Source organism: Citrus clementina, unplaced genomic scaffold (assembly GCF_000493195.1).
Source record: "Citrus clementina cultivar Clemenules unplaced genomic scaffold, Citrus_clementina_v1.0 scaffold_2, whole genome shotgun sequence".
NCBI lineage: Eukaryota > Viridiplantae > Streptophyta > Magnoliopsida > Sapindales > Rutaceae > Citrus > Citrus x clementina.
In genome coordinates, this window is record NW_006262688.1 from 31,366,666 (window position 1) to 31,391,613 (window position 24,948).

A 24,948-nucleotide genomic window follows, 5' to 3' on the forward strand; every position below is an offset into this window, starting at 1 on the left:
CGCGAATCCCTGCGACTTTGGGGCCTGAAGTGTCCCGAAGACCCCAAGAAGTACAACAATGCTATTTTTCAGTCAATATAAATTATTATTTGAACCTTCTTAATTTATATTTAATGTAATTTCAGTTAGATAAATTTTATTGGCTCACCTACTTAATCATACCGTTCTATTATTTATTTTTACACTAAAAAAATCTGGTTATAAGTTACAATAAATGTAGGTTAAGGGCATCCTTCTTATTAAGCTTAATTTAGGAAAATTGCACATTTATTCTTATTATTTAAATAGATTATTAAACAAAATTAAAATAAGAAATGTAAGTTTCAATGTGAATAAAAAAATTAATAATAAGATATATTTTTTGTTATTTTCAAAGATCTTTCTTTATAATAAAAATATATTTTATAGCTCTAAAAATAAAACATTAAGTAAATAATTCATTTATTCTTCTTTTTCTTTAAATTTTTTTATGCAACAAAATAATTGACTATTGTAAAAATATTAATAAAATAAGTCTTATATATTAAGTTAAATAATAATGGAACTGACAATCTCTCCTAATTTATTTGAATTTCAAACCAAATTGAAATATTAAATGTAACCATTAATTAAGCGGCTGGACTTACAGTTGACAGCTGACCTGATAGCAATTCCTCTACGTTTGTTTGTTTTTTCTTTGAAATATTAAACGGCTAGGCCAGGCCGTTTCTATTGATCAAACTCAACCTCACATTCACACTCACACAGGCTGTCCTGTTCAAGAGTTGAATTTCAAACCTAGCTCAGAGATAATTAATTAATGGCTGAAAATAATGAAAAAGCAGCTGGAGGTGGTGGGGGTAAAGACGAAGCAGGTGGTGTGTGGAAAGGTCCAGAGTTCAGGATTCATCTTCAGGGAAAGAAGATTGGTGATGTGCAGGTCAGGATTGTACGCAAGAAGGAGCTCCTAATAACTGAGCGTGACAGTAGGGATTTGATTACGCGTTCCAAGTTGCCGAAAAGAGTAAGTACTAAGTTTACTCATTTCATGAGGGATGGCTTCCGTTGTTAGTTTCGAGAGATTGAGCTTCGGGAGAAAAGTTTGGAAAGTTTTGCTTGGCGGAGCGATTCTTGTAGGTGCCCTTTTTGGTTGCGTAACTGATGTAGACAGTTTTGCGGGTCGCCAACGCAGTGGAAATGACGAGGGGAATATTGACGACGGCCAGTAGTGAGTGCTGAGCACATAGTAGGAGCCAGAGCCAGGAGGAGGAGAAAATTTTAGATAGCTTGTTCTACTTTAGTTTCGCAGCTTGCATGCATGTCATGTACGTGTTGATCTAGCTAGTTTCCTGTTTGAATAAATAAAATTTTGTAGTTAAGGCATGCTTCAGTCGTCACATTTAGTAATCTACGGGCTTTTCTCTTTTCTTCTGCAATTATAAAAATGTATGAATCAGATGTGTCTATGTATGTTTATTGTTCAGATTGATGTTCGTTTAATTCCTATATTTTGGTTCAAGTTTTCGATTAATTCTTATATTTTGAAAAATACACTCTTAAATATGCAATACTCATGCCCTTACTTTTTTTTTTTCCCACTTTTGCAATAATATCTTTGATATAATATTCTTGACATTATTTAATTTATCTATTGAAAAAATTATTTATTTATTAGCAAATTAACTAATAAGTATCAATTTAAAAGAACTAGAATTTTCTATGTCCTTACAACATATGACAAGTGTTAATAATCAAATGTTGATCATGGTTAGTGCTGATGGATTTTCTTTGTAACCATTAATTAAGCGCCTGTAGAATCCCTAAGACCCCAAGAAGTATAACAATGCTATTTTTCGGTTAATATAAATTATTACTTGAACCTTCCTAATTTATATTTAATGTAATTTCAGGGAGATAAATTTTATTTGCTTACCTACTTAATCATATTGTTCTATTATTTATTTTTACACCAAAAAAATCTGGTTATAAGTTACAATAAATGTAACTTACGGAAATCCTTATTACGAAGCTTAATTTAGGAAAATTGTTCATCATTATACAAAAATCAATATATGCTACTTATTTCTTTATTGTTTTCACAATAATCAATGATTTTCTGATATCATAATTTTATAGTGTTATATTTATTTTTTAATGTATTTTTATGTATATTTATTATTGTTTAAATAGATTATTAAAAAAATTAAAAATAAGAAATGTAAATTTCAATGTGAATAAAAAAATTAATAATAAGATTATTTTTTTTGTTATTTTCAAACATCTTTCTTTATAATAAAAATATATTTTATAGCTCTAAAAATAAAACATGAAGCACATCACTCATTTACCCTTCTTTTCCTTTAAATTTTTTATGCTAAAGAATAATTGATTATTATAAAAATATTAACAAAATAAGTCTTATATATTAAATTAAATAATAATGGAACTGACAATCTCTCCTAATTTATTTGAATCTCAAACCAAATTGAAATATTAAATCTAACCATTAATTAAGCGGCTGGACTTACAGTTGACAGCTGAGCTGATAGCAATTCCTCTACGTTTGTTTGTTTGTTTGTTTGTTTTTTCTTTGAAATATTAGTTATATATTTCGTCTTCTCATCTCATGTATTATCATGTTATCATATAATTATGCAAACACAGGGTGAACATCTGCAATTAAATTTTGCATGACTAGCAGCCTAGTAGGTCACCATATATGAATACAAGTGGCCTGGTGTCATTCTCCTCATCATATTCACATTTCATACTCCAAATACTTTTGAACATTCTTGACTCTACTTCTTCTTCTTCAAAGAAATGAAAATGTCACACCCCATAAGCCAAGCTAATGAGAATAGCCCATACGGAGACCTCACTCTAGAAGAATTTTACAAGAAGCATCAAATCATTCACGAAGAGAGCTTCATGCTTAACAAAAGGAAAATGAAACTCTTCACTCAAACATGGCGCCCTGAATATTGTGCCAACAACAACCACCTCCACCACCAGCAGTTCAAAGGGCTTGTAGCAATGGTTCATGGCTACACTGCTGACAGCAGCTGGATATCTGAGCTCACTGCTGTAGCCATAGCCAAACTTGGCTTCTTAGTTTGTGCACTTGATCTTCAAGGCCATGGCCAATCTGATGGCTACCCTGGTCACATCCCTAACATTCAACACGTTGTTCAAGATTGCACACAATTTTTTGACTCAGTCAAATCCCAAAAGCCTAAACTGCCTTCATTGCTCTACGGCGAATCGCTGGGAGGAGCCATTTGCATTCTTATATCTCTACAGCAAAAATATGGATGGGATGGTTTGATTTTGAATGGCTCAATGTGTGGCATTTCATCAACATTCAAACCCACAAGGCCACTAGAGAAGCTGCTTCCTGTTGATGCGTTATTTGCACCGACTTGGAAAGTCGTTGTCACAAAGCCTGTGGCTAGTAAGTCATTCAAGGAGGAATGGAAGAGGAGATTGGTGGCCAAAAACCCTAATCGGAGGAGCTCAGGGAAGCCTCCAGCGGCGACTGAATTGGAGTTTTTGAGGGTTTGTAAGTATATAAGGATGCATTGCCACGAGCTAGAGGTTCCATTGATAATTTTGCATGGGGAAGATGATGTTGTATGTGATCCTGAGGCTGCTACGTTTGTGTATGAATCAGCTGCAAGCAAGGACAAAACATTGAAGATTTTGCCTGGGATGTGGCACATGTTGATTGGTGAGACTGGGGAAAATGTGGAGCTTGTGTTTGGAACTATTTTTTCTTGGATACAAGAGAGGGCAGTCAAAGATTTTCTTCGAACTATTTCATCATTTATCTAATCATGAAATAAATGGGGGTAATTCAGCATAAATTATTACAGTAATTAAGGTTCTATACATGAAGTTGAAATGATGCTCAAGTTCAGTTCATTGTATATTTATGTACTTTTAACCAATATTAATGAAAATTAATCGGTAATCTAATGTGATACTTTTGCCCTTTGCATATTCATCATCATTACCAAATTTAGTTATTGTCTAAATTAAAGAGTAATTATTAATTGACTGATCAAGTTATTCTTCTTTTAATTGAAGACTAATCTCTAACTAGCTACTGAGTTCATGGTATTAACATCCACTCACACACACACACACACACAAATCTGCCTTAATTAAAAAAAATTGAATTTATGTTTTTGAGATTCAATAATCCACTATATGTATTGAAGTTTGAAGAAGATAAAAAGCAAAAAAGGTTATTCATATTCTCAAATAAAAAAAATTTCGGCTTAAAAAAGAAAAGAAAAAAAGGTTATTCAAAGCAAATCCTCTCAAAAGCAGGTTGTATAAATAGATGGGCCTGGTGATTCACAATTATTGCGCCATATGAAGCGCACTCTAAATTTGAAAACCTATCACAATAGCATCTCTCTCGCTCTCATATACAAATCTACCTATAAAATCATTTTTCCTAGATCATATACAGTGAAATTAATATATATTTTACTATTTCCTTTTTAAAGGTTTGGATGGAAATGAGAAATCTAATCCACTAAACACTAACCACTGTCTTTATAATTATTTGAACTTAAGTAATTGCAAACTCAAAATACATTTACAGAGAACTAAGTTATGCATAAGGGACATTTTTTTTTTCTTACCATAATAACAATCTTAATTAATTTTTATCAATTTTAAGTTTTATCACGAAAACACCTGATATATATGAACTTATATAAAGATTGATTTGAGCTGCTCATATTTTTACTAGGTTGTTATTTGTAATCTTAATATTTGAGTTCTAACTGTTATTGTCACTCATTGAATAATGAATTTCCTAACTTATAATATTATCATTTTACCGTTTAATGAATTAATGACGCATCAATTGAGATTCAAATATTATAAATCATTACATTACTTAAATCTCAACTACACTCATACGTGGCACATTACCTTTACAAATATCTAAATTGTTATTTTCTCACTTTTTTATAATTGAAGGTTAGGAGGTAAAAATAATAACACAAGAATCAAATAACCTTAGTTGTCGGTGGGATTTCAATAGATCCTCACAAGTCACAATAACACATCAAACAAACCAAAAAAAAAAAAAAGGTCAGGACATTGAGTTGCTTCATTAATTAATACACTGCACGGATTATTGCCCCTAATTTAAAGCTAGCATTGATGAAATCCAATGTACTCAATCTATTACAATTTTAAGTTTTCTATATACACATACATACATACATATATATATATATATATGGTAATTTCCTTTTGGTATCAGAGCCAAGGGGAGGAAAGTGTTTTATTGTTTAGAGTTTTCGTGTTTTAAAATCTTGTGTTTTATTTTGAAGTTTTGTTTTTGTGGTGAATTTTTACTGGTTGTAAGTCCCGTTTTAGGATAAGAATTCCGCTGAGGGCTGTAAATCCATACCTATAGCCATTCTAACCAAACCAAAAATAGACCATAAGGTCTTGACCATGGACCCTCTACTCGGTAGAACATCGTCCTTTTCTAGCTCTTCTTCTGGAAAGACTAGTGATTCAAGACATGTTGTGAGTTCAGAAGAATTCATTATTGAGAACTTTGATAAAGCAATTGATTGTTGGGAACTTCCAAAAATTTCCAAAGAAAAGATTTACAAAACAAAAATGCTTGATATTTTAAAACATGATTATATTATAAAGACTGAAGAACGTGACATAACTCTTTCAGAGCCTTTTGAAACAATTTATTTGTTTTCAGAAAAATCTTTAAAGAAATTAAAAGAAAAGAATTTCAAATATATTCACATTGGTCTTATCCAAGTCGGAATAAAGCCTTTAACAAAAGAAGGTCTAGACACTTCTATTTTAGCTATCTTAATAGATGGGTGATTCATCTCTTTTGATGATTCATTGCTAAGTAGCATCAAATCTAGTCTCTGTAAAGGTCCAATTTCTTTTGAATGTTATCCTAATATAACAATTTCTCTTAAAGACAAAAATATTTTAAAAAGCATGATTTTACAAATCAAAACTCATAATTATAATATGGTCAAAGGGTCTATCCCAGTTGCTTTAATTTTTAAAATTTCATACAAAGCTATGGTCTCTGCGTTTAGTACGCAACACAAATTCCAGTCAAAAAGAGATGAAACTCTCCTCTTGCAGACTGACTTGTCTAAAGCAAACACTGTCATTCCAAAGCCAATCCAATGGAAAGATGTCAATCTTCCAGAGGAATGGATTCTTGAAGGAGCCACCCCACCGGCGATTCCGAAACAACTTGAGCCCAATACAGAGTTGCAGAATGTGACTCAGTATTCCGATGGTAAAGTCAAACTATCATTCAGAAGGTCTACCTTATCCAGATTTTCTGATAAAGAGTCGTGCTCAAACATTCCCTCATTAGAAAGGAAATTTACAAAGATACCCTCTGTTATAAATCTCTCATTCCAAAATACAAAGAGTCAACCTAGGTTTTCTATTTCAGATATACCTAGTACCTCCATTCGATCAGTTGATTACACCACTAATGTTCCTCATCCGATCTACACTAGTAATCAACATGTACAAAGTTAGGAAGAGAAGGAATCTTCTCCTTCAACATCACCGACGTTTTCTGCTGTTACAGAAAATGTCATTAATGTCATTGAAAAGGAATTTGAATTGGATAAAATTTTTCTGCATAACAATTTTTATTCTGCTTTAAACAAAGAGAAAAGACTTTGGTTTTTCAAACACTTTTTAAATCAAAGAAAAGAAATCCAACAAATCTATTATGAATTTGTGAATTTTCATAAAGTTAATATATTGTTTTTTGATTGGTTCGAAATATATTCTTCTGAGAACAACATTGAATATCCTTTTAAAGAGTCAAACCCTATTACTATTAGGAAGAAAATTCCCGAATGAAAACTTCTTGATAGCGATAGAATCATAGAGTCTGAACACCCACATCTTCGGAGTGTAACCATTGATCATGGAGAACCTCATGTCCAAATCAGAGCTTTACCTTACAAAATTCCAAAGCCAAATGATTCTGAAGCCAATTTAAGTAGTATTATCCAACAGAATAATTTCTATAATACCAACTTAAATACAATCGGAAAGCAGTTGACTAGGATAGAAAACCAATTCCAAAAGTCAACCATTACTGTTTCTTCGATTTCTCCTATTTCACCAAAATCGAATTCTGACAAAAAGCTTAAGGAACCTATTTTCAAACCTTTTCAGATTTCAAAAACTAGCCAAAAGCTTGTTCAAGAGTCAAAATCAGATTTTGCTAAAGCCATTAGAGAACAACTAGATAGGATAAAAGCTGCTTCTTCCTCATCTAGCAAAGTTCAGATAGCCCCTGATACTCCTCAATCTAGCAAGATTGGAGTATTAGAACAAGACCAAATGTCTATAGCCTCTTCTGATATAGAAGCCTTCAAGGAAGAACCTTTTACTCCTAAAGCCAATAAAATTCATTGGGAATTAGCCTTCCCACTGTCAAGACTCCACTAGATCTAGCAATAGATAATAGACCAAGTGCATTAAATCAATCCCGATACAATGCATCTTCAGTCTATGAGTGGAATATTGACGGTATGTCCAAATACAATATCCTAGGATTGTTGCAACAAATGACAATGGCAGCCAATGCCTATAAAACCCAAGCAGGAACTTCTGATCGTGCCATATCAGAAATCCTCATTGCCGGTTTTACTGGTCAACTAAAAGGTTGGTGGGATCATCTTCTCACTAATCAGCAACAATTAGACATTCTAAATTCCATTCAAGTCGATGAAAATGGAGCCCCTATTCTTGATGAGTTCAACAATCCAATCCAGGATGCTGTTGCTACTCTAATTTTAACAATTTCCCTCTATTTCATTGGTGACCCTTCACACCTTCGTGATAAAAACACTGAGTTACTACATAACTTAAGATGTAGGAAACTTAGTGAATTTCAAAGTTACAAAACCTCATTTTTTACCAGACTATTTCTAAGGGATGATGCAAATCATATAACTTGGAAAGAAAAATTTCTTGCTGGATTACCTACCCTTTTAGGTGAAAATGTAAGAAATTCTATTAAAGCCCTTTATGATAACCGTATTCCTTATGATGAGCTCACCTACGGTGAACTTGTCAGTTTTGTCAATAAAGAAGGTTTAAAGATTTGTCAAGATTTGAAATTACAGAAACGACTTAAGTGGGAGCTTAAGAAGTCTAAACAAGAATTAGGCGGTTTCTGTAAATAATTCAATTATAACCCCTTTAAAACTTCTATCTCCAAAGATTGCAATGGTGAGTGTTCTAATAAACCTCGCAGGAAACATTACAAATCTAAAAATTTTAGGAAACCCTTTCATAATTTTAGAGAATTTCCTTATAAGAAACCTTCGAGGCCTTATAAGAAACCCAAATTCTTTAAAAAAGAGTTTAAAGCCAAACCAAAGACTCCTTTCAATTACAGAGAAGCTATATGTCACAAGTGTGGCATAAAAGGTCATACTGCAAAATATTGCAGAATGAACAAAAAACTTCATGAGCTTGACCTTGATGATGAGATCCTTTCTAAATTAGCCCATCTTCTTATCGAGTCTTCTGATTCCGAGTCTTCTATGTCAGGAGACAGTGATCCATATCAAGTTGATGAGCTATTTGACTCAGATGACTCTGCATCTAGTAGTAGTGAATCTGAATCTGACTCATTTTTAAAGAAAATCAATGTTTTAACTAAAGACCAAGAAACTTTTCTTGAACTTGTAAAGCATATTTCTGATCTGAATCTTCAAAAAGAATATCTTGATAAACTTTTGAAAACTTTGGATTTTAATAAAGCCGAGACTTCTAAAGTCCCAATTGTTAAAAAGAATTCTTATGATCTTACTCAGATTTTGGATAAAAAAAAAACAAAGAAGTCAACACCAACAATTCAAGATATTCAAAAAGAAATCAAAGATATTAAACTTGAAATAAAGGATTTGAAAGGAAAACAAAAAGTGATTCTGAAACTATCCAACTCCTTTTACAAAAATAATTACAGGATAGCTCAAATAATGAGTCAAATCCTAATGATGGTGATAATATTGACCAGAATTTAGAAAACATTGAGTCTGCACCAAATGATTTTCTATTTGTTTTAAAACAAATCACCACAAGAAAGTATTTGATTAAAATCACTTTAATTTTCTCCAATAATTTTGCAATCGACGCCATTGCCTTGTTTAACACTGGTGCTGATTTAAATTGCATAAGAGAAGACATTGTCCCCAAACGATTACATGAGAAAACAAAAGAAAGACTTTCTGCCGCCAATAATTCAAAGCTCAATGTCACCTCTAAAGTTGAGGCTTCTGTACATAATAATGGATTCAAATTCAGAACTTCTTTTGTTCTTACAAATGATATTCATCATGCTATCATTTTGGGAACTCCTTTTATAAATCTTGTAACCTCATATACTGTCGACTATGATAGTATATCTTTCAAAGTAAAAAATAAAAAATTTATTTTTCCGTTTATTGAAAAGCCAAAAATAAGGAATTTGAATATTGTTAAAGCTTGTTCTATTTATCAAAAGCATGTCAATGCCATGCTTAATTCAAAAGAAGATAATTTATTTTGTTTAAAAAAGGATTTAATTCTTCAAAGAATTGAAAATCAATTACAAAATGATCTTATACAAAGAAAAATCTTCGATTTCAAAAATCTTATTGAAAAGGAAATCTGTGCTGATTTACCATCTGCTTTTTGGAATCGAAAACAGCATTTAGTGGATTTGCCTTATGAAAGTTCTTTTGATGAAAAGCATATACCTACTAAAGCCCGTCCAATTCAGATGAATATGGATTTGGAACAACATTGTAAAAATAAAATAAAGGATTTAGAGTCAAAGGGACTCATTGTAAAGTCCAGATCCCCATGGTCTTGTGCTGCTTTTTACGTGAATAAAAATTCTGAAATTGAAAGAGGCATACCAAGACTTGTAATAAATTATAAACCTTTGAATAAAGCTTTAAAATGGATTAGGTATCCCATACCTAATAAAAAGGATTTGCTTCAAAAATTATGTTCTGCTCTTATCTTTTCAAAATTTGACATGAAGTCTGATTTTTGGCAAATTCAAATTCATCCAAAAGACCGTTACAAAACTGCTTTTATTGTTCCATTTGGACAGTATGAATGGACTGTCATGCCCTTTGGTTTAAAGAATGCACCCTCAGAATTTCAAAGAATTATGAATGATATTTATAATCCTTATTCTGATTTTTGCATTGTTTATATTGATGACGTGTTGATTTTTTCGAACTCAGTTGATCAACATTTCAAACATTTAAAGACTTTCTACCTTGTCACCAGAAAGGCTGGATTGGCAATTTCTAGTTCTAAAGTTTCTTTATTCCAAACAAAAGTCAGATTCCTTGGTCATCATATTTCTAAAGGAACTATCACTCCAATTGAGCGATCTCTTTTGTTTGCAGATAAATTTCCTGATAAAATTCTTGACAAAACCCAATTACAAAGATTTCTTGGAAGTCTAAATTATGTTCTTGATTTCTGTCCTAACATTAATAGGATGTCTAAGCCTTTGCATAATAGTTTAAAAAAGAATCCTTCCCCTTGGACAGATGAACATACAAAAGTTGTTAGATTAATAAAGCATTCTGTCAAAAACATTCCATGTTTATTTCTTGCAAACCCTGCATTACCTAAGATAGTTGAAACTGATGCATCAGATTTAGGTTATGGAGGTATACTAAAGCAAAAAGACAATGATAAATAGCAAATAGTTCAATATGTTTCTGCACATTGGAATGAATGTCAAAAGAATTATTCAACCATTAAAAAAGAAATTCTTTCCATTGTCTTGTGCATATCCAAATTTCAAAGTGACTTATTAAATCAAAAATTTTTACTTAGAATAGATTGCAAAGCTGCAAAACATGTTTTAGAAAAAGATGTTCAAAACATTGCATCAAAACAAATTTTTGCACGATGGCAATCCATTTTAAGTGTTTTTGATTTTGATATTGAATATATTAAAGGAGATACAAATTATATTCCTGATTTTCTAACTCGGGAATTTCTTCAAAATAGATAATGCCGCCAAAAAGAAGAGACAAAGGAAAAGGCATTGCCAAAGACTCCGAACCTAAAGCCACTCCTAAAGACTCCCACTCTTCTCCTCCTAAAGACAAATTACTATCATCTGCCATGCCAATCAAATCTTGGATTGACATGATCGAAGATGAAGAAGCAAGATCTAAAGCCCTCTCTAACCAAGAACAAGTAAATCAATGGACGAAATCCATTTCCAAATCTCCCGAGCTTATGCTCGCCCTACAAAGCAGCTTCTCCCAAAGCCAAATGTCCTCAAAGGACATTTCTGAAAAAGAAAGCCCAAAAGAAATTTCAAAATCTTTTTCCCAGAATGTTGTTGTTTCTAGTGAAAGTTCGTCGTCTCAGATTGTTCTTTCACAACCAACACAAAAAACTTCGGTTTGGTTTGATAAAACCCATTCCCAAAACATTTTAACTATTGAAGAAGGGTTTTACCATTCTGATCCATTTCAAACCCTTACAAAGTTTTTCCATAAGGGCTGGTTTTTTAAACCATGGGATTTAACAAAACCCCAGCCTTACTACCAAAGTATTTTGGAAGCCACTGAATCCGTTAAATTCAAATATTTTTTCCTCAGTGACTCCCATTCTGAGTCGGCCTATTCGACGGCTACAATTTTAAAAGCTTTGAGCCTAAATCAATGGGGTGATCTACTCCATAATCAAAAAAGAGTTCCCTCCAATTTTCAAATGCGTTTACCATATTGTTTGACTTTCTCCTACTAGGATTATCAACAAGCCTGGTACAACACATTCTTCTTACAAAACCCTAAAAAATCCCATTCATGGTTTTTTTTTTTTAATTCCAAAATAACCGTACAAAGCCTTCCTAATTGGTTTAAACAATGGTGGAATCATTTTGGCCCAACTCCTGATATCCTTACACCAAATGCCACCCACTGTTTAAATTTGTTTAAAGCCCATTATAATCCCTCTGAATCAGAAAAAAGGTTTTCGCCTTTCTTCTGTTTTTGTACAAACTTCTTTCTTCCTTGGGTTTGGATGTGGAACCTCAATTACCACACTCAAGATGCCCAAATTATCCTTCAAAGAACCTTTAAAGTAAAATGGTGGTCAAAATTTGACGAACAGTCAAAATTGACTGACATTTTGGTCCGAAATTGGCTCTCTGCCAAAGGATTTCTTCAACCGACCATTAAACAATCCAAAGCCCACCAAACTTTCTTGAGCCAAAAAACAAAAGCCCACTCTCTCCTTGCCAGCGCCAAGACTGAAGATGAATACTTCAATGTTATGCATCAACTTCTCGCCACAAGGTCAGAGACATCTGTTGCAACTTCCTCTTCAAGCACTTCAGGAGATGAAGTGTTAACCTAAATAATTCTTCATTGATTTTGATGATAACAAACATGATTAAGTTTTAGTTAATCTTTTAAGAGTTCAACATGATTTTCTCTATCTTTAAACAAGCCTCATAAAGAATAGTAAAGATTTGGAGTCAAAACAGTTTTCTTGCAAAAATAGCTCACTGCAGCAGTTTTTATGGAAAACGGCGAACCGACATTTGTAATAAACGGCTCACCGATTACAAGCAGAAATGGAGATTAGTCTCTGGACGTAAACGGCACACCGATATGTGTGATAAACGGCTCGCCGATATTAACCAGTAGCCTCTGGACCTAAACGGTGAACCGATATGTTACTAAACGGCTCGCCGATATCAACCAGAAGTGAAGGACAATCTCTAGACATAAACGTCGAACCGACAAGATCGATAAACGGCTCACCGATATCATCCAGTAGCCTCTGGACGAAAACGGTGATCCGACAATTGTGATAAACGGCTCGCCGATATTAACCAGAACTGAAGTGTAGCCTCTGGACACAAACGGCGATCCGTCATCTAGATAACGGCGATCCGACAATTTGAAAAATCAGCCCAACGGTCATATTGACCAGTCAAACGGCGATCCGATATCTAGCTAACGGCGATCCAACAGTATGCAGACAGTCTCTAACGGCTAGTTTTCAGCTGCAACTATAAATAAGCTCATTCAAATCCAAACAAAGGCTGATCACAACACTACAATTGAGCTTATATCCGAGAATACAATCTTCATAGAGCTTTAAACACATTCTCTCTGCATCTATTCACACATTGGGCATTGATTTGTAATCTTAAATATTGTGTGAGAGAAAAACAATTTGTAATCTTTTACTTTGAGTGATTGTAAGTGTTGGGATACACTTGGGTTAGATTGGGGATAATCTCTTGTTGTAAAGGTCCATTGACACCTAGGAAGTCAATTGTAAGCGTTTGAAGCCTTGGGTGGCTAGCTTAATGAAATCCTCAAGCCCGGTGAGCTTGGAGGCGTGGACGTAGGCGGGGATTGCCGAACCACGTAAAAAACCATAGTGTTTGCTCTCTCTTCCCTTATCTTTTTATATTGTGATTGATTTATCTGTTATTGCTTTAAATTTGTGTTGGATTTGCATTGAGTTTTGCTTTAGAATTAAATAATTTTTAGAATCCCAATTCACCCCCCCTCTTGGGTTGCATTCTTGTATTTCATGAAGAACCTTTTATTTCTCTTGGTGATGAAAATGAAGATGACTGCTTCGGTATTTTCTCTCCAATAAAGCATTAAAGTTGTATTAAAGCCAATTTAAAACTTTACTTATTTGTATCTATGTACAAGTTTTGTACTTTAAAAAAAAAAGAGTTTTATTTCCCCTTTTCTTCTTCGGGTGGTCCTCTGGACACAAGTGAGAGCGCACATGTCTCTTCACCCGGGGTGTATTCTGTATTTGTATTTTGTATTTTGTATAAAGCTACAGCTCTGCTACAATGCAGAGTTCCAAAGATTACTGTGCACTCAAAACTCCGCTACAGTGAACAGTGCAGAGTTCCAAAGATTACTGTGCACTCAAAACTCCGCTACAGTGAACAGTTTAAAAATTTTTGTATTTAAACCGAGAGGAAGACTTAGACTCCTCAGGTTTTTCATTTCTAAAGTTTAGAACTTCTCTCTCTTCTTCTCTCCCTTCTCTCTAGAATTCTCTCTCTTCTCTCTCTCTCGGGATTAAAGAAAATCTTCTGTATTCAAGGAATTTTTCCTAAGTTCCTTGTTTTCAGACTATTTTCCGATTTTCCATTTTTAAAACTGTCAGATCAAAAGAAATAAATGTAAAGCATTTAACTTTAAAGCAATTTCAATTTCATGTACATTTAAATTTCCGTACTTTAAATTTCTGCAATTAACTTTTCTGCAATTTAATTTTATGTACATTTAAATTTCAGCAATTTATTTATTTTTAAAGCATGCTCTGCAGACTGATCTCTATCAGATCTGCCATATAAATTGTACATTCCTCTGAGGCAAAGAGACCAGATCTCGATCCTCAGTTGTAAATCTTATCTTCTCCCTCCATTCCTTCATAGCACCATTTCTGGGAACCAGATCTGGTACTGTGTATGCACCCAAGCCTTTAGATGTATGATTGTTGCTAGGCTTGCTAAAGAATCTAATAAATATATGGTAAAGTGATTATAAAAATTGACTAACCGCATTTAAAGAATTTAATTATTATCTGGTAAAACAAAATTGATTTGGTATATCTGCTGGAATACTCGAGGATGCGGACTACTGGTCCAAAGCGCTATTAAAGATAATTAGGCTTTTGGGTAAAAATATATTTAGCATAAATAAATTAGTACGAAATTTTAAAATGGGTGGTATATCTCCAATAAATTAGCGTTAACAACAATGTCATAATTTGAGTAAATTTGTCCCTTGTTAAATCTTTTTCAAATTCATTCAAGTAGCTCATCACTTGTAATTGTCTAAATTAATGTTTGTAAGTCATCATTTAATGTGATCATACCCGATTGCTCTGGTTTGTAATACAATATGGCCAGACATACTTTCAAACACAAATACCCCACAACACTCACCCACGTGCTTTTAAGAAAATAATATACAAATATTCTAATAATATGTTGGGACTTATCCAATTTTTCCATTTAGAAGAAATTTCAAGAGAATAAGAAATATAAAAATTAATATCTTTATGTAGATCTATAAATAGTAGTTCAAATCCACATAAACAATGATGTCATAATTTTTTTAAGATTAAAAGAAAACACGAATGGTGGATAAGAAAAAAAATAACACATGAAAAATAGGAAAAATAAGAAGAAAAAATTGTTTGGAAAGTGTTGGAATGCAGTGATTTTCTTATTGAGAGATGCGAGGAAATGTTAGATGAACCAAAAAAAATGCTATGGATGACCCCCCCCCCCCCCCCCAAAAAAAAGAGCAAGAATTAACCAAATAAAAAAAAAGTTACTTGAAGATTTTGATATTGGAATAAAAGAACGGTTTTTTTCTTCTTCATTTATTTCTTGAAAAATGTGTATGAATTTATTTTGTAGAATACCTAAAATATGTCAACTTATATTTTCTCAATTATAACTATCAAGTGGACTCTATTTTATTTTGAATCTCATACCAAATTGAAGTATTAAATGTAACCATTAATAAGGATAATAAATATATATTTTATATTTTCAAAAATAAAATATTAAGTAAATAACTCATTCATCCTTCTTTCACTTCAAATTTTTTATGCCAAGAAATTATTACTATTATAAAAATATTTAAAAAATTAATCGTACTTATTAATTTAAATAAAAAGAAAACTGATAATCTCTCGTAATTTATTTGAGTCTCAAACCAAATTGAAATATTAAATGTAACCATTAATTAGGTGCCTGGACGTACATTTGACAGCTGAGTTGACGAGACTTCCTCTACGGTTCTCTCTTTTTTTTTTTTTTTTGAAATATTAGTTATATATTTCGTCTTCTCATATATTATCATGTTACATACAATTATGCAAACACTCAGTGAATGTCTCGAATTAAATTTTGCGTGACAAGTAGCTTCGTAAGTCACCGTGTATAAATACAAGTGGCCTGGTGTCGTCTCCTCATCATACTCACATTTCACATTCCAAGTACTTTTGAACATTCTTCTTCTTCTGCTTCAAAGAAATGAAAATGTCACACCCCATAAGCCAAGCTAATGAGAATAGCCCATACGGAGACCTCACTCGAGAAGAATTTTACAAGAAGCATCAAATAATTCACGAAGAGAGCTTCATGCTTAACAAAAGGAAAATGAAACTCTTCACCCAAACATGGCGCCCTGAATATTGTGCCAACAACAACCACCTCCACCACCAGCAGTTCAAAGGGCTTGTAGCAATGGTTCATGGCTACACTGCTGACAGCAGCTGGATATCTGAGCTCACTGCTGTAGCCATAGCCAAACTTGGCTTCTTAGTTTGTGCACTTGATCTTCAAGGCCATGGCCAATCTGATGGCTACCCTGGTCACATCCCTAACATTCAACACGTTGTTCAAGATTGCACACAATTTTTTGACTCAGTCAAAGCCCAAAACCCTAAACTGCCTTCATTTCTCTACGGCGAATCGCTGGGAGGAGCCATTTGCATTCTTATATCTCTACAGCAAAAATATGGATGGGATGGTTTGATTTTGAATGGCTCAATGTGTGGCATTTCATCAAAATTCAAACCCACATGGCCGTTAGAGAAGCTGCTTCCAGTTGCTGCATTATTTGCACCGACTTGGAAAGTCGTTGTCACAAAGCCTGTGGCTAGTAAATCATTCAAGGAGGAATGGAAGAGGAGATTGGTGGCGAAAAACCCTAATCGGAGGAGCTCTGGGAAGCCTCCAGCTGCGACTGCATTGGAGTTTTTGAGGGTTTGTAAGTATATAAGGACGCATTGCCACGAGCTACAGGTTCCATTGTTAATTTTGCATGGGGAAGATGACGTTGTATGTGATCCTGAGGCTGCTAGGTTTGTGTATGAATCAGCTGCAAGCAAGGACAAAACATTGAAGATTTTGCCTGGGATGCGGCATATGTTGATTGGTGAGACAGGGGAAAATGTGGAGCTTGTGTTTGGAACTATTTTGTCTTGGATACAAGAGAGGGCAGTCAAATCTAAAAGCTTTATAATTTGAATTTCTTTGGCTAGTTATATATTTATCTGATCATGAAATAAATGGGGGTAATTCAGCATATATTATTACAGCTGTTAATGTTCTCTACATGAAGTTGAGTTAATGCTCAAGTTCAGCTCATTATATATTTATGTACTTTTTAACAAATATTAATGAAAATTGTTAGACCAAAATATGAAAGGCCCAAACCCACGAAAAATATAGGTCCAATGAAATTATTTTATATAAAATAACTCAGGCATGTTCTCTATAAGAACGGTCAAGATACTAACAATTTTAACTAAAGTGTCTAAATGCAAGACATGACAAAAAAGCCAAAAGCGTGATTCAACAAAGAATGACCTATGTCCATTCTTTACAAAGAACGACCTAGGTCCATTCCTCGCAACGAATGACCTAGGTCCATTTCTCACAAAAAACGACATAGGCACTTAGAAAATATTTCTAAGTAAAACGCTCAAAGGGCGAGTCTTCGAAAAAGTACCAAAGACATGATTTAACAAAGAATGACTTAAGTTTATTCTTTACAAAGAACGACCTAAGTCTATTCTTTACAAAGAACGACGTAGGTCCATTTCTCGCAAAGAACAACTTAGGTCCATTCCTCGCAAAGAACGACCTAGGCACTTAGAAAATATTTCTTAATACGCCTAAAGGGCAAGGCTTTGGCAAAATGTCAAAGGTATGATTTAACAAAGAACGACTTAGGTCCATTCCTCCTAAAGAATGATCTAGGTCCATTCATCACAAAAAATGACATAGATACTTTGAAAATATTTCTAAATAAAAGCACACGAGCTACTTGAAATGAGCCTACGGGCAAATACGGAATGGGCTTACGGGCAAATACACATTCTACAGAATGCGCCTACGGGCAAATACACTTTCTACGGAATGCGCCTACGAGTAAATATACATTATACAAAATGCGCATATGGGCAAATATATGCATTTTACGGAATGCGTCTACGGGCAGAATGCACTTACAAGCAAAATGTTGCAAAATCAATCCTCTTTGTAAGGGACAAATATAAGTGCCGAATTTAAGTTAAAGTCCATTAAAGATTAATAGCCCAAAAACATGACAAATGTCCAAAGATTACTTGTCATGAACAAGCTTGACACATAATGACATGTGTCTTTATGCATGAGTTTTGCAGACACTTGTCACTAAGACAATGCCACGTGTCATGATGGCACCTCCACCTCATGTATCAAATTGCCTATATAAAGACCAAGACTCCCCATTTGAAGGTAAGAGAAAAAGGGTAAGGAAATGTTGTCATTCTCTCTCTAAATTCTCTCTTTACAATCAAATTTAAAAGGTTGACTTGAGCGTCGGAGGGTTATTGCCGGCAACCCCAGCACCCTTTGATAATTGTTTCTTTTTGCAGAACAATTAACGACAATGAGACTTGTAATTTGAGACACTCGCCTCAAGGAAAAAATAAGCCACAGAACTCGATTTAGAAGAAAGTCCAAAATACAAATCAATCGTAGTACATTAAGCAAAAATTTTGCATCAACAAAAATTAATCGGTAATCTAATGTGATTCGTTTGCCCTTTGCATATTCATCATTATTACCGAATTTAGTTACTGTCTAAATTAAAGAGTAATTATCAATTGACTGATCAAGTTATTGTTTTAATTAAAGACTAATTACTAACTAATTAGTGGTAAGATCCTGTTGATTTTTATCATCATATTTTGAAGGATAAAACCTAAAATTAGCTAGGGAAAAGTAATTTGTTTCAAGAATTGTTGATTGATTCCACAAACATCTCTATAACGAAGCAACTACCTCGTGGAATTCATGGCATTAATATTGAGATGCATATGCATGTCTGTACTCAATATTTAGCTGTGAAAATGTAAGTGCCCATTAAGATTGATGTGGGGATAATACTAGACATCGTGTTTCATGTGTGGGTAGCTGGTACCCTATGAATCAATTATTCATTCATAGACCACGTAATTTGACTATTTGAGTCAAGAAGACTCGAGACATGATCGGTCCTCTCATATTTTTTTAATCTCTGTTAAGCACCAGTTGTTAATTGGGCCGAGCCGACACGACACGTGATTAGCGCAAGGGCTTAGTAGGTTTCATCAGAAAGAATTCTGGTTAAAGCGGCTGGTAAAAATTTCGATGCAATAAAGTAATTTTACCCTTTGATTAATGCGCGATTAATAGGTTATGTGTCAGGTCAATATCAAAATATTGATTGTGTTTTTGACAATGAACGCTCGAAAGACACCCGAGGGCCGAGACTTTAATGGACTGCAATCGTTGAACATATGATCACTTCAGTCTCTCTTCTTCCGGTTTTTAAATTCTAAACCTAGTTGTTGTCACAGGCTTTTTAATATCTTCAAAAGAATAACTAAAATATTCAAAATAATCTCGTCTCTTTCTCATCCCCGTTGATCTTGCAACTATGAAGTTATCATAGCATTACTGATTTAACACTTCGAATGAGATAAATTCGTAGATAGTTTATTTAATTTTAATCGTAGATTATTTGGATTGTTATTATTTTTCAATTTTTTAAACAATAATATATTTTTCTTTCTATCTAATGATTAATAATAGAATTTTAAATAATAGAATTTTATTATTTATTTTTTCATTCTAGTTCGAGGATTTTGAACCCTCACTAACGTCAAGAATCTCTCTTCTACGTAGCAATGGGATTATTATAGATTGCTCGGCAGAGATTTCAGATGAGACATAACTTCTCTCCGAACTTCATCTCTCCTTATTTTCCCAGTTGAGGTAAGCGGAAATGGTTTCCTCCATAAAACAAACAATCTAGGTGCTTTGAACCTGCAGGACATTTGAGAAACAGTGAATAAACCATGAAACATTGATTCGGGTCCAGCTACGCCACTGTAAAATTTGAAACACAGTACCCAGTTAAATTCTTCTCCCGGCAGTGTTGTCGGAGAACCTCACTGGATAAAAGAAGCTCTTTGTTTTTAGAGGATTGATCACAATTGCTTTCAGACCACTGCCAACTTTCTCTTAATCTAACACAAGCAACCACCATTTCTGTAAGCCGAGCATTTGGGATTCCCACGACGACAATACCAATGATTCCTGGATGTTGTATTAGGACTGCCTCTACCTAATATCACCAAGCAAGTACACTAAATGATTTAAGGACCATGAATTTAGTTGGAGATCAATAATGACCTGACGCTACAAAAATGGAGCATTGGGTGACTATCAATTACAGTTACCTCTTCAGTGTAAACATTCTCCCCACCACTCTTGATACGACCATTTCTTCGTCCAACTAGCCATACATTACCACCATCATCAATGGATCCAATGTCCCCAGTGTCAAGCCAAACCTCACCAGTGGAAACTGATGGCTTCGCAAGAAATTGATCCCAATATCTTAGCATTACATGGGGGCCTCTAGTCAGAATTCTTCCGACATGAGAAGAACCGTCACTGCATACCTTTAGTTCAACATGTGGTGCAGGCTTGCCAACGCAAACACCTTGTGGTTGGTGAACTGAATTTGGTGTTACATTACCAAATGCCTGTGGTAGCTGGCCGGGGGTTTCAAGTGTTGGATCATAGAGTGTCATGAATGTCACTGATGAAGACGTCTCTGTCATCCCTTCACATATTAAAAAGCAAACACAAGAGAGCAAACACTATTAAAACTTGTAAATGGAGAGTTTGAAAGAATTAGAAAGAATGTCCATTACTTCACTTTCACATAAAGTGAGACCAAGCTCGCTATAAGTATAGACAAGTCAAGTAGAGCTAAGCTTGGTCAAACCTGCATGAGAATGAACTTGGTTTCATTCAGTTGAGCTTGTCTTTGTACAACGGTTCTCATACTAGTTCACAGCCTAATTGCTCATTAGCAAGAGCCTCCTAAGTTTAGAAACCTTATTCAAACTAATAAAGGTTGAATTCTTGAATTGAAGGTAATTAAGCCTAATTCAAAATTAAAGAAAATAGATAAAATTTAAGCCATATAAATCCTTCTGATGTTTTCCTGTTTAATGATCTAAGACTACCATACTCGCTCAAATTGACTGCAAGGTCCCAAAAGTATCCAACTCCAATTGCCCAGAGCTAACAAGGACAGAGCTTTGTCAGAAAAATTCATATTCGCGTATGTTAATATATAAGTGATACAGTATCTTCAAAGAAGCTTCCAATCATCAGACAATTACGGTATTTCATCAAAAATCATTTTAAAGCAGAACTTTTTTTTTTAATTGATTATTTAAAGGAAAAGTGGGATTAAGGAGACCCACCATAAGCTGAAATAAGCTTAGCTTTGGGGAAAGAATTGGTGGCTTCTTTCATAAGCTCACTTGGCAGACCTCCACCACCGTTTAGTATCTTTTTCACACTATCCCTTCCTTTCCAAGTTTTCTTCACCCTGAAAAATTGTAAAATAGGAATCAAGTCAATTGATTATTATGTTATAATAACAAAATTACCAACATTGTGGCCATTAAGTTCATGTAAAGATTCTTCTTAGATTACCATTTTCTAATTCCTACAACCAGTTTCTACAGAAGTAATAAAGCAAATAAGTAACAAACCATGATTCATTAGAATGTATCCCTTACCTAATTAGGGTAGTTAGATCAGCCATTATTGCAGGGACGGTGATTAGAGAAGTCACACAATGTTGTTCTATGGCTTCAAGGGCAGATTTAGATTCAAACTTTGGTATGAACACGTGGCAAGCTCCAACCATTAGCATGGCCATAGCTGATGACAAACCACCAATGTGGCACAGTGGAGTGGTATGCAAATAAACCTGCAAAACCAACACAACAAAGCTGCATAGCCGTGCTAAAGCTCTATCTGAAATTCAGTCTTGCTTAAATATAAAACTTCACTCTGCACATCATCAGATCTTAGTGATCTTTATCATCCTGCAAAAGCCATATCCTTCAAATTACACCCTGAAATTAACATGAATTGCTTGAGGAAATGCGTACATCATCCTCACCATAGCCAACGATGGCAATTTTTGCAAGGGATTGAACAATTAAAGCTGCATGACTTATGACAACTCCCTTAGGGCTTCCAGTGGTCCCTACAGCCAAGAACAAACGAAGCTAAAACTCAATTTTCAAATAGAATATTGAGCAGGTTAATGGTGCCTAACAGAGAAACTTTAAAAGGGCAAAAAAAAAACCATTTTTGCTTTACATTATACTTGATAGGCAACTGATGTCACATAATATGCACGTACATCTCAAAACTTGTAATAATTCCCTCCCAGTTTAGTAGATTTTGATCCCACAAAATTTTGTATGGTCTAATCTGTAGAAAACTTGTGGGGACTGTAACAGTGAGAAACATGACATACAGAGCACAGGTAGTTCTGAGCATTCTTTTGAAAATAATGCTTTCTTGAACTTGTATACATATGTGCCTTAAATAAAAACACATATAAAAGAAATAAACTTTTACCTGAAGTGAAGCATATTATAACAGCTCCTTCAGGTGCCCAAGAGTGAGTAAATGGCAGAGATCTTAGGGAGTACCCCTTAAGTATATCAGCAGTTAACACTGGCAAAATGGAAGAAAGCAACAATAACATTATTACAAGCAACTTGCTGAAAGAAATGTATGTAATTCTAGTATTAGATGGGTATCCTATACTAATAATAAGTGAAAGCTTGCAAGAAAACTACATACTGTCCCGTTTGTTCACAAAATCAGACAAAGAGGAGCCCAAAGAAACATGCCACCTCAAAGAAGGTATTGCATTATGCTGGAGCTCCGAGTACCAGGAATCAGAACTCTCATCAGTCACCAGCATTACTGGCCTTATAGATGTCATTGCCGGCTCGCCTCTTTGAAACTCTGGAAGTTGATAAGGCTAGAATCAGATGTGCTATAACATGCAAGGTGGTTGTTATGATGCCAAATAACCTCAGCACAGAGGAAGTCATTAGACAAGTTTGTAAAGAAGATAACAACCATACATTTCTTTAATGCCCTGTATGATTTCACAGAAGCTATAATGCTGATGAATCTGCAACTGCAATAGTCAACCAACTCCACATTCCTTTTCTTACACAATCTTTAAATGTATTTTAGTTAATGGGTAAATAGCTACAATACATTGTAGCCAGTTCTCAAGGTCCCAGACTATAGAGTCAATTAAATTTGCGAGAAGTGAAGTCATTTTACTTACCCATCGATAATTAAGAGGAGCTACTATCCCTCCAATGAATGCAACAGCTAGGATCCACTCTAAATACCATTCACTGCAACACAGTCCGTGTGCTCGTTAGCCTCTAGCTTACAAGTAATGGTCAAAGCTAATAACTACGAACAAATATGAAGCATGGAGCTCACAAAAAAGGCATGTAAAGATAAAAAAACCATCATTGATTCAGTATGAAAGTGCTCTAATGCAAAAGTACTTATGAACTTAGCCTTTACTCGATTTCAAGAAATTAAATTGACTAAATTTTCTATTTTTACATTTGAAAACTTATTTAATTAAGCAAGAAAAGAACGATGGCTTCTATTCAAACTTCAATGTAATAATATATATGCTCAATTAGCACAGTAATTCAGTTAAACAATACTCGGACTCGTTCAACTAAAACGACGCATTTTGTTTTCTAAAACTGAAAAAAAAAATAAAATTCTGCATTCATATTTTTCTTTAGTTCAAACATAAAAAATCAGAAGTTTCGACCATTTCGTAAACAAAGCGAAGTTGAATACAGAAAGTGGACCTGTTAAGGGCAGAGATGGCAACGATGTCACCGGAGCGGAGGCCGATTTCAAGAAGCCCGCGCGCCAAGTTCAAAACGTCTTGAACGAACTGCTGGCCGGTGTTATGGCGGTTGCCGGTGATTGTGACTACAGAATTTCTCTTGACGGTAGCTATGCGGCTTAAGCACTGGCAAATGTGAGCCTGAGAGTAATTAGCCATTTTGTTCGATGATAATTTAGGAATTTCCGAAATTTAGTTGAGATGATTGATATTGTGAGGAGGAGAAGAAGTTGTTGGTTTCGAAAATGAAAATGAGAGTGGAGCTTGAAACTTGAAAGCGCGGGTTCTGTAGAATTTATTATCCTGTGTGGATATCGTATCATATCATATCCTATCTGGATGACTGAACTGATCGTCTCACCTGCAGTTGATTTTAGATGTGTCACCATAGAGCATTCTTAGATAGTATGTTTGATGCGTCCTTTCTTGGCCCAAGCGTATTTTGGACATGGGCATTGCAAGGAGAATTTTGATTAAATGGCACTATCAGCACCCCTTAAAATTTCTTATGACACTCCCCCTTTATATTCACCATTCCACCTCAGTTGAAGTTATAGAAAGAGTGGAGCTACTGCCACAATCTCAAAATACTCCTGTAATCCCTTTTCTACACTAACGAGGCCCCATGAAACTATATTATGATTATTAGGGATGTCGATTTTTCTTAATGGGATAGAATTATGACATATTTTTATCCCATAAAAAAATTTAGAGACGGGAGTGAGACATTTTTTTATCCCACTTGTATATACGGGACGAGAGTGAGATTGACAAATTCTGTCTCATTGCCAACTAAAAATGATAATTTTTCTAATTGGAATGGAATCCCACAGGATTCCATCTCTTTTGGGATGGGATCGGCATATATTTTTGTCCCAAAAAAAATATATAGGGACGAGAGTGTGATGTCTTTTCATCTCACTTGCATATATGGGACGAGAGTGGGATTAATAAATCTCATTCCATCCCGTCTCATTGCCAACCCTAATGATTATATACATATCTTATTACACCCATTTTCAATTCTAAAAAAAACCTTAGTGTAATCTTCCTGGTTAAGCCCTAG

General features: G+C 34.3%; 3 protein-coding genes across 3 annotated transcripts; 2 read left to right on the top strand and 1 right to left on the bottom strand.

Moving 5' to 3' along the window:
* The first annotated feature begins 2,805 nt into the window (after positions 1 to 2,805).
* Positions 2,806 to 3,810, top strand: LOC18051673 (caffeoylshikimate esterase). The gene has a single exon (XM_006448826.2). The coding sequence runs from the start codon at positions 2,806 to 2,808 to the stop codon at positions 3,808 to 3,810; it is 1,005 nt and encodes a 334-aa protein (XP_006448889.2).
* Positions 3,811 to 16,102: 12,292 nt separating this feature from the next.
* Positions 16,103 to 17,095, top strand: LOC18051674 (caffeoylshikimate esterase). Its single transcript, XM_006448827.1, has one exon. The coding sequence runs from the start codon at positions 16,103 to 16,105 to the stop codon at positions 17,093 to 17,095; it is 993 nt and encodes a 330-aa protein (XP_006448890.1).
* A 2,641-nt stretch (positions 17,096 to 19,736) lies between these two features.
* On the bottom strand, positions 19,737 to 24,144 carry LOC18051675 (2-succinylbenzoate--CoA ligase, chloroplastic/peroxisomal). The gene is given in 11 exon segments (XM_024191251.1): positions 19,737 to 19,924; positions 20,011 to 20,225; positions 20,341 to 20,729; positions 21,382 to 21,509; positions 21,703 to 21,896; positions 22,081 to 22,178; positions 22,559 to 22,657; positions 22,787 to 22,933; positions 22,936 to 22,954; positions 23,289 to 23,361; positions 23,842 to 24,144. Coding segments are annotated over 11 exon segments (1,692 nt in total). The 5' UTR covers positions 24,042 to 24,144; the 3' UTR covers positions 19,737 to 19,794.
* Between the last annotated feature and the right edge of the window lie 804 nt (positions 24,145 to 24,948).